General features: G+C 50.9%; 1 protein-coding gene across 1 annotated transcript in view; it reads right to left on the reverse strand.

Annotated features, from left to right (window-relative positions):
* The window catches only part of LOC138569574 (myeloblastin-like), a 232127-nt gene that overhangs the window by 89496 nt on the left and 128013 nt on the right, over positions 1-14618 (reverse strand). Inside the window, exon 2 of the mRNA XM_069647663.1 lies at positions 9909-10014. Within this exon, the coding sequence (XP_069503764.1) occupies positions 9909-10014 (106 nt within the window). The remainder of the gene's footprint in view (positions 1-9908; positions 10015-14618) is intronic.

Genomic DNA, 14618 nt, shown 5'->3' on the forward strand with positions numbered 1-14618 from the left:
CTCCCTGGAGAGCTCCTGCTCTGACTACATCCCACCACCGCCAGCACCTATGAGGCCATGCTCTGGGACTACTCCAGCACTGTGAAGCCCAAGACCATCCCTGCAGGCTTAGCTCCCAGGAGAACTCCTGCTCCTAGACCACTCCACCACTGCTAGCACTTATGAGGCCATACTCTGAGACCACTCCAGAACTGCAAAGCACAAGACCATCCCTGCAGGCTCAGCTCTCAGGAGTACCCCTGTTCCTAGACCACTCCACCGCTGCTAGCACTTATGAGGCCATACTCTGAGACCACTCCATCACTGCAAATCACAAGACCATCCCTGCAGGCTCAGCTCCCAGGAGAGCTCCTGCTCCTAGACCACTCCACCACTGCTAGCACTTATGAGGCCATACTCTGAGACCACTCCAGCATTGCAAAGCACAAGACCATCCCAGCAGGCCCAGCTCCCTGGAGAGCTCCTGCATCTAGACCATTCCACCGCTGCTAGCACCTATGAGGCCATACTCACACCACTCCATCACTGCAAAGCACAAGACCATCCCGGCAGGCTCAGCTCCCTGGAGAGCTCCTGCTCTGACAACATCCCACCACCGCCAGCACCTATGAGGCCATGCTCTGGGACTACTCCAGCACTGTGAAGCCCAAGACCATCCCTGCAGGCTCAGCTCCCAGGAGAGCTCCTGCTCCTAGACGACTCCACCGCTGCTAGCACCTATGAGCCCATACTCTGAGACAACTCCACTGCTGCTAGCACCTATGAGGCCATACTCTGAGACCATTCCAGCAATGCAAAGCACAAGACCATCCCTGCAGGCTCAGCTCCCAGGAGAGCTCCTGCTCCTAGACGACTCCACCGCTGCTAGCACCTATGAGGCCATAATCTGAGACCCCTACAGCACTGCAAAGCACAAGCCCATCCCTGCAGACTCAGCTCCCTGGAGAGCTCCTGCTCCTAAACCACTCCACCACTGCTAGCACCTATGATGCCATACTCTGAGAGCACTCCAGCACTGCAAAGCACAAGACCAATCCTGCAGGCTCAGCTCCCAGACCACTCCACTACTGCTAGCACTTATGAGGCCATACTCTGAGACCACTCCAGCATTGCAAAGTACAAGACCATCCCAGCAGGCTCAGCTCCCTGGAGAGCTCCTGCTCCTAGACCACTCCACCGCTGCTAGCACCTATGAGGCCATACTCACACCACTCCATCACTGCAAAGCACAAGACCATCCCTGCAGGCTCAGCTCCCTGGAGAGCTCCTGCGCCTAGACCACTCCACCGCTGCTAGCACCTATGAGGCCATCCTCTGATACCACTCCAGCACTGCAAAGCACAAGACCATCCCTGCAGGCTCAGCTCCCTGTAGAGCTCCTGCTCCTAGACCACTCCACCGCTGCTAACACTTATGAGGCCATACTCTGAGACCACTCCATCACTGCAAAGCACAAGACCATCCCTGCAGGCACAGCTCCCTGGAGAGCTCTTGCTCCTGGACCACTCCACCGCTGCTAGCACTTATGAGGCCATACTCTGAGACCACTCAATCACTGCAAAGCACAAGACCATCCCTGCAGGCTCAGATCCCTGGAGAGCTCCTGCTCCTAGACCACTCCACCGCTGCTAGCACTTATGAGGCCATACTCTGAGACCACTCCAGCACTGCAAAGCACAAGACCATCCCTGCAGGCTCAGCTCCCAGGAGAGCTCCTGCGCCTAGACCACTCCACCGCTGCTAGCACCTATGAGGCCATCCTCTGATACCACTCCAGCACTGCAAAGCACAAGACCATCCCTGCAGGCTCAGCTCCCTGGAGAGCTCCTGCTCCTAGACCACTCCACCGCTGCTAACACTTATGAGGCCATACTCTGAGACCACTCCATCACTGCAAAGCACAAGACCATCCCTGCAGGCACAGCTCCCTGGAGAGCTCTTGCTCCTGGACCACTCCACCGCTGCTAGCACTTATGAGGCCATACTCTGAGACCACTCAATCACTGCAAAGCACAAGACCATCCCTGCAGGCTCAGATCCCTGGAGAGCTCCTGCTCCTAGACCACTCCACCGCTGCTAGCACTTATGAGGCCATACTCTGAGACCACTCCAGCACTGCAAAGCACAAGACCATCCCAGCTGGCTCAGCTCCCTGGAGAGCTCCTGCTCCTAGACCACTCCACCGCTGCTAGCACCTATGAGGCCATACTCTGAGACCACTCATTCACTGCAAAGCACAAGACCATCCCTGCAGGCTCAGCTCCCTGGAGAGCTCCTGCTCCTAGATCACTCCACCGCTGCTAGCACCTATGCGGCCATACTTTGAGACCACTCCAGTACTGCAAAGCACAAGAGAATCCCTGCAGGCTCAGCTCCCAGGAGTACGTCTGCTCCTAGACCACTCCACCGCTGCTAGCACTTACGAGGCCATACTCTGAGACCACTCCATCACTGCAAATCACAAGACCATCCCTGCAGGCTCAGGTCCCAGGAGAGCTCCTGCTCCTAGACCACTCCACCACTGCTAGCACTTATGAGGCCATACTCTGAGACCACTCCAGCATTGCAAAGCACAAGACCATCCCAGCAGGCTCAGCTCCCTGGAGAGCTCCTGCATCTAGACCATTCCACCGCTGCTAGCCCCTATGATGCCATACTCACACCACTCCATCACTGTAAAGCACAAGACCATCCCTGCAGGCTCAGCTCCCTGGAGAGCTCCTGCATCTAGACCATTCCACCGCTGCTAGCCCCTATGATGCCATACTCACACCACTCCATCACTGTAAAGCACAAGACCATCCCTGCAGGCTCAGCTCCCTGGAGAGCTCCTGCTCCTAGAACACTCCACCGCTGCTAACACTTATGAGGCCATACTCTGAGACCACTCCATCACTGCAAAGCACAAGACCATCCCTGCAGGCTCAGCTCCCTGGAGAGCTCCTGCTCCTAGACCACTCCACCGCTGCTAGCACTTATGAGGCCATACTCTGAGACCACTCCATCACTGCAAAGCACAAGACCATCCCTGCAGGCTCAGCTCCCTGGAGAGCTCCTGCTCCTAGACCACTCCACCGCTGCTAGCACTTATGAGGCCAAACTCTGAGACCACTCCATCACTGCAAATCACAAGACCATCCCTGCAGGCTCAGGTCCCAGGAGAGCTCCTGCTCCTAGACCACTCCACCACTGCTAGCACTTATGAGGCCATACTCTGAGACCACTCCAGCATTGCAAAGCACAAGACCATCCCAGCAGGCTCAGCTACCTGGAGAGCTCCTGCATCTAGACCATTCCACCGCTGCTAGCCCCTATGAGGCCATACTCACACCACTCCATCACTGTAAAGCACAAGACCATCCCTGCAGGCTCAGCTCCCTGGAGAGCTCTTGCTCCTAGAACACTCCACCGCTGCTAGCACTTATGAGGCCGTACTCTGAGACCACTCCAGCACTTCAAAGCACAAGACCATCCCTGCAGGCTCAGCTCCCAGGAGAGCTCCTGCTCCTAGACCACTCCACCGCTGCTAGCACCTATGAGGCCATCCTCTGATACCACTCCAGCACTGCAAAGCACAAGACCATCCCTGCAGGCTCAGCTCCCTGGAGAGCTCCTGCTCCTTGACCACTCCACCGCTGCTAACACTTATGAGGCCATACTCTGAGACCACTCCATCACTGCAAAGCACAAGACCATCCCTGCAGGATCAGCTCCCTGGAGAGCTCCTGCTCCTAGACCACTCCACCGCTGCTAGCACTTATGAGGCCATACTCTGAGACCACTCCATCACTGCAAAGCACAAGACCATCCCTGCAGGCTCAGCTCCCTGGAGAGCTCCTGCTCGTAGACCACTCCACCGCTGCTAACACTTGTGAGGCCATCCTCTGATACCACTCCAGCACTGCAAAGCACAAGACCATCCCTGCAGGCTCAGCTCCCTGGAGAGCTCCTGCTCCTAGACCACTCCACCGCTGCTAACACTTATGAGGCCATACTCTGAGACCACTCCATCACTGCAAAGCACAAGACCATGCCTGCAGGCTCAGCTCCCTGGAAAGCTCCTGCTCCTAGACAACTCCACCGCTGCTAGCACTTATGAGGCCATACTCTGAGACCACTCCATCACTGCAAAGCACAAGACCAGCCCTGCAGGCTCAGCTCCCTGGAGAGCTCCTGCTCCTAGACCACTCCACCACTGCTAGCACTTATGAGGCCATACTCTGAGACCACTCCATCACTGCGAAGCTCAAGACCATCCCTGCAGGCTCAGCTCCCTGGAGAGCTCCTGCTCCTAGACCACTCCACCGCTGCTAGCACCTATGAGGCATACTCTGAGACCACTCCAGCACTGTGAAGCACAAGAGCATCCCTGCAGGCTCAGCTCCCTGGAGAGCTCCTGCTCCTAGACCACTCCACCGCTGCTAATACCTATGAGGCCATTCTCTGAAGCACCCCAGCACTGCAAAGCACAAAAGCATCCCTGCAGGCTCAGCTCCCTGGAGAGCTCCTGCTCCTAGATCACTCCACCGCTGCTAGCACTTATGAGGCCATACACTGAGACCACTCCAGCACTGCGAAGCTCAAGACCATCCCTGCAGGCCCAGCTCCAAGGAGAACTCCTGCTCCTAGACCACTCCACCGCTGCTAGCACCTATGAGGCCATACTCTGAGACCACTCCAGCACTCTACCATCCCTGCAGGTGCCGCTCCCTTGGGAACTCCTGCCCCTATACCACCCCACCACTGCTAGCACCTATGAGGCCATACTCTGAGACCACTCCAGCACTGCAAAACACAAGACATCCCTGCAAGGTGATCTCCCTGGATACCTCCTGCTCTGGGAACAGCCCACCACCGCCAGCACCTATGAGGCCATACTCTGAGACCACCCCAGCACTGCAAAGAATAAGATCATCTCTGCAGGGTCAGCTCCCTGGAAAGCTCCTGCTCTGACAACATCCCACCACCGCCAGCACCTATGAGGCCATACTCTGGGACTACTCCAGCACTGTGAAGCCCAAGACCATCCCTGCAGGCTCAGCTCCCAGGAGAACTCCTGCTCCTAGACCACTCCACTGCTGCTAGCACCTATGAGGCCATACTCTGAGACCACTCCACTGCTGCTAGCACCTATGAGGCCATACTCTGAGACCCCTTCAGCACTGCAAAGCACAAGCCCATCCCTGCAGACTCAGCTCCCTGGAGAGCTCCTGCTCCTAAACCACTCCACCACTGCCAGCACATATGAGGCCATACTCTAAGACCACTCCAGCACTGCAAAGCACAAGACCATCCGTGAAGGCTCAGCTCTCTGGAGAGCGCCTGCTCCTAGACCACTCCACCGCTGCTAGCACCTATGAGGCCATACCCTGAGAGCACTCCAGCGCTGCAAAGCACAAGACCATCCCTGCAGGCTCATCTCCCTGGGGAATTCCTGGTCCGAGACCACTCCACCACCCCCAGGACATTTGAGGCCATACATACTCTGAGACCCCTCCACCAGTGCTAGCACCTATGAGGCCATACTCTGAGACCACTCCAGCAATGCAAAGCACAACACCATCACTGCAGGCTCAGCTCCCAGGGGAACTCCTGCTCCTAGACCACTCCACTACTGCTAGCTCCTATGATGCTATACTCAGACCACTGCAGCACTGCAAAGCACAAGACCATCCCTGCAGGCCCAGCTCCCTGGAGAGCTCCTGCTCCTAGACCACTTCACCACTGCTAGCTCTTATGAGGCCATACTCTGAGACCACTCCATCACTGCAAAGCACAAGACCATACCTGCAGGTCCAGCTCCCTGGAGAACTTCTGCTCCTAGACCACTCCACCGCTGCTAGCACCTATGAGGCCAATCTTTGAGACCACTCCAGCACTTCAAAGCACAAGACCATACCTGCAGGCTCAGCTCACAGAAGAACTCCTGCTCATAGACCACCCCACGGCTGCTAGCACCTATGAGGCCATACTCTGAGACCACTCCAGCACTGCAAAGCACAAGACCATCCCTGCAGGAATAGCTCCCTGAAGAGCTCTTGCTCCTAGACCACTCTGTCACCGCTAGCACCTATGAGGCCATACTCGGAGTCCTCTCCATCACTGCAAACTACAAGAGCATCCCTGCAGGCCCTGCTCCCAGAAGAACTCCTGTTCTGAGAACTTTCTACCACCGCCAGCACCTATGAGGCCATACAATGAGTCCTCTCCATCACTGCAAAGTACAAGAGCATCCCTGTGGGCCCAGCTTCCAGGAGTACTCCTGCTCCTAGACCACTCACCGCTGGTAGCACCTATGAGGCCATACTCTGAAGCCACCCCAGCACTGCAAAGCACAAAAGCATCCCTGTAGGCTCAGCTCCCTGGAGAGCTCCTGCTCCTAGGTCACTCCACCACTGCTAGCACCTATGAGGCCATACTCTGAGACCACTCCAGCACTGCTCCACCACTGCTAGCACATATGAGGCCATACTCTGAGACCACCCCAGCACTGCAAAGCACAAGACCATCCCTGCACAATAGCATCCCTGCAGGCTCGGCTCCCTGGATAGCTCATGTGAACATCCCACCACCGTCAGCACCTATGTGGCCATACTCTGAGGCCACTCCAGCACTGTGAAGCCCAAGACCATCCCTGCAGGCCGAGCTCCCTGAAAAACTAGTGCTCTCGGAACAGACTACCACCCATGAAGCCATACTCTGAGTACACTCCACCACTGCAAATCCCCAATTCCAAGGCCATCCCTGCAGGCCCAGCTCCCTGCAGACCTCCTGCTCCTAGACCACTCTGCCTCTCTGCTCCTAGACCACTCCGCCTCCACCAGCATCTATGAGACAACACTCTGAGACCACTCCAACACTGCAAAGCCCAAGACATCCCTGCAGGCCCACCTCCCAGGAGAATTCCTGTTCCCAGAACACTCCGTCACTGCCAGAGTCTATGAGGCCATACTCTGGGACTACTCCAGCACTGCAAAGCACAAGAGTATCCCTGCAGGCCCAGCTCCCTGGAGAGCCCTTGCTCCAAAACCACTCCACCACCGCCACCACCTATGAGGCCATGCTCTGGGACTACTCCAGCACTGTAAAGCCCAAGACATCCCTGCAGGACCAGCTGCCCGAAGAGCTCCTGCTCTGAGAACATCCCACCACCGCCAGAACCTATGAAGACATACTCTGAGTCCACTCCACCACTGCAAAGCCCCCATTCAAAGACCATCCCTGCCGTCCTAGCTTCCTGGGGAACTCCTGCTCCTAGACCACTCTGCCTCCGCCAGCATCTATGAGGCCATACTCTGAGACCACTCCAACACTGCAAAGCCCAAGACCATCCCTGCAGGCCCAGCTCCCAGGAGAACTCCTGTCCCCAGACCACTCTGTCACTGGCAGAATCTATGAGGCCATACTCTGAATCCACTCCAACGCTAAAGCCCCCATGCCAAGACCATCCATGCAGCCCAGTTCCTTGGGGACCTCCTGCTCCTAGACCACCCCACCACTGACAACACCTAACAGGCATACTCTGGGACTACTCCAGCACTGTAAAGACCAAGACATCCCTGCAGGCCGAGCTCCCTGGAGAGCTCCTGCTCTGGGAACAGCCCACCACCCCCAGCCCATATGAGGCCATACTCTGGGAATACTCCAGCACTGCAAATTCCCCATTCAATGACCATCCCTAAAGAGCCAGCTCTATTTAGAGCTCCTGCTCCTAGACCACTCCGCCATTGCCAGCATCTATGAGGTCACACTTTGAGAATACTCCAGCACTGCAATGCACACGAAACCCCTGCAGCCGAGTTCCCTAGAGAACCCTTCTCCTAAACCACTCCACCACTGCCACCACTATGAAGCCATACTCCGAGTCCACTGCACCACTGCAAAGCCACCATTACAAGAGCATCCCTGCAAGCCCAGTTTTCTCAGAAGCTCCTGCTCCTATACCACTTCACCTCCAGCGCATCTATGAGGCCAGACTCTGAGAACACGCCAACACTGCAAAGCCCAGACATCCCTGCAGGCCCAGCTCCCAGGAGAAATCCTGCTCCCAGACCACTTCGTCACTGCCAGAGTCTATGAGGCCACACTCTGGGACTACTGCAGCACTGCAAAGCACAAGAGCATCCCTGCAGGCCCAGCTCCCTGGAGAGCCCTTGCTCTAAAACCACTCCACCACTGCCACCACCTATGAGGCCATACTCTGGGACTACTCCAGCCCTGTAAAGCACAAGACCATCCCTGCAGGCTCAGCTCCCTGGAGAGCTCCTGCGCCTAGACCACCCCAACAATGCCAGCACCTATGAGGCCATACTCTGGGACTACTCCAGCACTCTAAAGCCCAAGACATCCCTGCAGACCCAGCTCCCAGGATAACTCCTGCTCCTAGATCACTCCATCACTGCCAGAATCTATGAGGCCATACTATGAGTCCACTCCAACACTGAATCTTTAGTAGACATGGGTACCTCAAAAGAAAGTACTGTGATGAGGAAGAGCAGGACAAAGAGTAATGAAGATCACCAGTAAGTAATCGAAACATACCTAATGTGACTGCATGTTACAAGGATCTAAAGGCAGGGATTGGCTGTGGGCCAGATGGGGCAAAGTGCTCTTGCTGCAGGATAGTGCATCGTAACAAAGCCTATTTACCGGAAAGGTGCTGAGGCAGTCAGAGTAAGTCTTTCTGCAGGTCTTCAAATGTCAGCAATAGGTGCCAAGTCCAGAAATAAAGTGTGGGGATCATTAACATGCGCACAGGGACTGATTGTAAGTGAAATACGCACATTTAATTAAAGTGGCCTTTCCTAATATTAGAAAATTCAAAATAGAAATGAACATTGTTTTTCACAAAATGAATCATCAATACCTGGGAAAAAAACCCAGCTAGAGGAGATCTTCCCAGCACACTGCTGGCAAATATAAAAGGTGTGCATCTTTTAACCCAAAAATCAATATTGAAATATTCTATGGAATGCAAAATACCAATACAGGATGTATGCTTTGAAGAGACTTTTATGTGGTTTTGTGGGTTAGTGGGTTCAAATCCTGGTGGGCGAGAATTTGAGCAAAGAAGCTTTTTTTGCATACTGGTTTCAGAAAACACCTAAGGGTGATGGAGTCAGCACTGTGAAATAAGTATGTAATCGCAACTTGTACCCTGAAAATCAGCACAGGGCCAGGTAGAAAATCTCCAGTCCAGCAACCTCTCTTCCCTCATCCATGGACCTGGTAATTCATCACAACAAATTTCCCCCTGATCCGTTCTCCTCTTCCCCACAATGTTTCGCTTTCAACAATACTCTGTTTTGAAAATTGGACTTGAAAAATACACGCATCATAATCAAAGTACTCCATGAATGTAAGCAACCTTATAGAAATATGTTAAACAAAAAGAGTACAAATGTAGCGTTATTTTCACCCCATCTTGAAGATGACAAATACCAGAATGCAATTCCACAAAATTATTTAAAACATGCCTTGTAGGCTGTATTTGAAGACTTAATCATAAGAAAAGATAATGTGAAATGGTAACCTTTTGCATTGTTTGACAAAGGTATGCTTTATATGATGCAAACATACGAATGCTATCGAACTGTTTTTTGTCAACATATTTTAATTGTCTTCAAAGAAGACAGATTTGGGCGGCAACTCGTTTTTCTGTATGTGCTTTCAGAATAAAATGCCCTTTTCAACCCCTTAGCCAAAACAAAGTTTCTTTAAGTGGACCATTACTTTAAACAAAGAGTGGGACAAGCCCTAACAGGTCTGATGGGCTGCTGAGCGGGAGGTATTTGTCTCTAGAAGCAGTCACAGGGGGTTGGGAGCTGACAAACAGCGTCGCTAAAACAGGCATAAAGAAAAGCCCTGAGGCTGCAAGCAGCCCAGCCCTCGTTACTTCTTGTACTCACGGCAGCAGGTAGATGTGGGGTGCCGGGACGATGGGCAGGCTCCGTGATAATGTTCACATTGCTTTAATAGATCCTGCTTAGAGTCTGCAGCCTCTTGGCGCAGGTCCTGTAAAATAGAGGGATGGTTACAGTTAATGGGGGGAAAAGGGAGAAGCAGCATAAGAACATGACATGTTGCTGTGTGCAGAAGCATCCGCTCTCTGTTTGCATGTAAGAATGGAAGTGAGGTTTGTTGTTTGCTGAGGTGTATTGCCAGCAGGAGCATTCGGCTGTCGTCATCCGGCTCGATGACTCGCTAATGCTTCCATGCTGAGAGTGCAGGTGGGCCAGGGTTGTGTTCTTGAGTGGGCTGTGTTGTGGTGGGTTGGTGAGCGAAGAGTATGGTTTACTCAGTCTCAGTGTTAGATGCGTGGAGGGGTCGCTGCATGTAAAGTGTCTGAGGGTGGCGTGGCTATCTGTGAAATGTAATGTGGAGAGAGTAGTGGACAATGAGTAAGCAAGAGGGAGCTGGGTAAATGAATACCACGTCTGCGGCTGCTTGCACAGCTGGTAAGTCCTTGTTGCCATTGTCTCCCGTTGCTGGGCTGTCTAGTGTTCGTCAGTGATAAAGTCGCAGAGTAAAAGGTAGCAAGGGGTGACATTTTCCCAAATTTGTACTCCCAAGAAAATCAAGCACTTTCCCCAAATTTTCTAGGACTGGAGGTTATAATAGTAAATAATACCAGTCCTAAAACATGTTGAGGAAGGCTTTTACGAATGCAGGAAAAAAATGGCCGCCCTGGTGATTTTTTCCCAGGCGAGATTATCACACAGAACGTGTTCGAGTTAATTTATCCTGAACTAGTGACAATGCATGTTGTTCGTATGATCTTTGTGAGTTTGTGGCAGCCGTGGGCAAAGCGTGTTAGCACTGTTTCGTTTCCAGCAAATAGGACATGTTGACAGTTCTTTCTTTCTTTCTTTCTTTCTTTCTTTCTTTCTTTCCTTCTTTCTTTCTTTCTTTCTTTCTTTCTTTCTTTCTTTCTTTCTTTCTTTCTTTCTTTCTTTCTTCCTTCCTAATGGACTGATGTGCTTTTGGAAATTCCTGGAAGGTCAGGCTGCCGAGAGGCTCCTCCAGTGTTCAAAGTCACCTTGCTATAGAGATCCAGGGATTAGTGGCCAGGACTGCAATGAATAATCCAGGATACCGGGTTACAGAATAATGCTAATTGTCATTTTTATAAAGATTTCACCAAATCACTGCACAGAGAACTGCTTTCATACAACTATTATTATCCAACCAAAATGGCTACTCATTGAAAGACTTTGAAGGACAGAAATAATAATGTCTAGTCTTACATAGCACTACAAGCCTGCAGGAATCTGAGCGAAGAGTTAACAGTTGAGATTATTATCCCACAGCGTGGTACTCAATTTATTGGCCCTTGCGGGATTTGAACCTGCATCAGAAGGCTGCACACAGATGTCAGAAACAGGCACTCAGCTCATTGTGCTATCTGACCAGCTCCATGATGGAAGGCTGAGTTGGTCTTGCCAAAATTGGAACCTTTGACCTACAGATCAACCACAGATCCCAGCAGCCAGCACTTGACTTGACTCATTGAGTTGTTTTACGAGGATCTACATTCTTATCTTTGAAACGTCATCAGTAGGCTGGCTGCTGCATTTTGCATTGTTTTGTGGGTAGTTCAGGAGGTGGTCTGGTGGCTCTATGTAGACGCTGTTGGCGTATATCAATCGTTAGCTTGCCATGCAAACCTGGCCCTCAGTACAAGTTTCCTGGTATCTCGCTGGTAATTTCGGCAGGGTACCGGGAAACTGGCCTACCGTTTCCGCCACCTGATATCCTGTATTACAGAGATATTGCAAGCGACGGAAAGGGCGGTAATTCCCCATTCCAAGGAGTCCAATAGGACTCAATGGGGGGATTTCCGCAATTACTGCCACTGATAATACCAGTACTGGTAACTGCAGCATTTATTTGCAGAAGGGCCTGATTTACCCCCAGCTCTTAGCTCTTAGCCGGAGGTAAATCAGTGCCCCCACTGCCAAAGTTGTAGTTTGCCGGTGCAGGCAAAGTGCCTGAATTACCAACAATTTTACCAGCATGTTTCCCACACCGGTAAACTTGTAATGAGGGCAATATCACTTTAAAGCAAAGCTGTCCTCACCTATTGGTATAACAGATCAGATTCGGGAGACACCGTTGGAATCAGATACTGGGGGTTCTCCCACAAAACATATATATATATAAAAAAAGCTAGGGTACAAATTGGATCCACTTTGAGCATAAACAGGTCAAATTGGATTTTCGCTGTGCTGCCGTGTTATTCACATAGGGAGTTCTGAATTTGCTGCAAAATATTTTATTTCAGAATGAAAAAGAAAATAGCACAATTTAAGAATTGCTTTCTGAACTAATTGAATGCTTAAATGTAAATGTTTTTGGTCAGCTTTTATGAATACCTTTGAGTTAACTTATCTCCTAAATAACTGAGGACACTGGTACAATTTTAGGAACAGTTAATTTGTCAAAGAGATTAGAGTTAAGCTAGAAAATACTATTTAAAAAAAGCAAAAAGGCGCGCTTTAAAATCACCTTGGTTTGGCAAATGTCTAAAACCCTGCAGGAGAACCAATAAAAAAAAATATTCCATCACAACAGCTTAAGCATGAAATTGCACCAATGCATATATGTGCGTCGAATATTAATAAAACACTAACAGGACCCATTTATAGTAGGGCACATGGAAAAACTAAAGTATATTTTGCCACCCCCACTCAATACCATCCTGGCAAGGGTGAAATGCAGAGGCAACCCTGCCTGGGATTTAAATCACCAATATATACATTAGACACAAATCCCCAGATTAGGTACTCAACCCACTGGACCGTATTGGGAGCAGTCAATAGTTACTGCACGCAAAAGAACACCAAATGTCCATACTAAGCATTGCAATCCAAGAAAATGCTTAGTCTTGGGAGAGAGGTTTTTGGGCACTGGTGCCACAAACGTCCAACGAAACAGGATATTAGTCAACAATGCTTCAATGTAATCGGTATCATGAGTGACTTTGTATTATTAATAGCCCAGGACCATCAGTATCTTAGAATAATCACAAATTCAAAATTAGCAATGGCTCAGTATCATCAAGGTTATCACTGGCTCAATATCGCCCATGGCTGAGTGCACCAATAGCTTACTATCCTTTGTGGGTTACCAGTGACTTAATATCGCCCCCAGCTGGCTGTCTTTAATGGCTCAGTATCATCATGGGTTATGCTAGCTCAATATCGCCCATGGTTGATTATATCAATGCCTCAGTATCATCATGGGTTATCACTGGCTTAATATCGCCCGTGGCTCATTAGCAGCCTCTGCGGGGGAGCAAGCCAATCAGGAGGCACGGAACAAGGGCTGACACTGCTAGTGTCAGCCTGCGTTCCAAGCCCCCTGATCGACGGTTCCCCCACCTGCCCTCTTCCCCCCACCGACCAGGTATTTTTGTACACCTCCTCAAAAACTCTACTTACTTGATTGTTGCAGTGGCGGCCCCCACACACCCTGTGGGGGGTCCCCTTGGACTTCATTTAATTATACAGCGTAACAGAAATCATTTTTTTATGAAGGCAGAGTGACTACAAAAAAAACAATGTATTTTTTAAGTCCGAGGGCTCACCCCACTGACATGGAAGCCTCTAGGCTGGAGGCCTCCATGTCATGGGGTGGAGGGAGCACTATGATGTAAAAAATAAATCGTTTCTTTTTGAAGTCACTCTGACTTCCTAAAAAAAAAATCCATTATGGTTTGGTCCTTAATGGAAATAATTTCTTTATAAAGTCGGAGTGACTTAAAAAAGAAAGCATGTCTTTTTGAAGAAATAGGGCTCCCCTCAACCTCATGACGTGTGCGAGTGTATGGTGAAAGGGTGAGCACTTAAATGTATAAGTGGCTGCCCGTGTGAGTGTATGGTGAAAGGGTGCACAAATTAATGAATGGGTGGCTGGTTGTGCTTGTGCGTATGGTGAATGGTGTGTGTGCTTGCGTTCAGTGGTGCATCAAAACCTTCATTTTGGGGGGTTGGGGAGGTGCTAACTGTACGGGCGGCGGGTGAGGAGCAACCCTATTTGTGTGGGGGCATCCAACATCTTTATGCATTCTAATTTGACTATTCTAGTGCAGCTTCATTGTTACACGCAGTTAACTCTCTCCTTTAAGTCTGAAAGCAACCACTTATGGACTCCTGTGAGAATAAGCGGTCCCCTGACCCCTCTCTACCCATCCAATCACTTCCCTGGGATGCAAGTACTAAACCCACATCAAGATTTCAATTTCCTAAAGAATAATGCAGGTACTCGCAGTGAAATGCTTTACGTTAGTAATTGCCGGGCCGTTGTTATCTGCGAAACCCAGGTGCTGTTTAACATTGTGTCCTGTTCTGTCCAGCATCGGTTCTATAGGTCAGCCAGGTTGAGTCAACATAGCCCAAAATTTCAGGGGGATTTTGGGGGAGGGCTGAAGCCGAGTCAGCTCAATGGTGTTGCACCACTACTTGTGTATCGTCCCTGGGTTACTTATTGGTAATCTTCATTATTCATAGCCCTATTCTTCCTTCTCCCAGTACTTGTGTATGAGGCACTCTGCCTCATACACAAGTACTGCGACAAGGTAGAGGGACATGGAGGTAATGCCTGGCTTAGCTACCTGT

This window comes from Ambystoma mexicanum, chromosome 1p (assembly GCF_040938575.1).
Source record: "Ambystoma mexicanum isolate Mex_15411 chromosome 1p, UKY_AmexF1_1, whole genome shotgun sequence".
NCBI classification, from domain to species: domain Eukaryota; kingdom Metazoa; phylum Chordata; class Amphibia; order Caudata; family Ambystomatidae; genus Ambystoma; species Ambystoma mexicanum.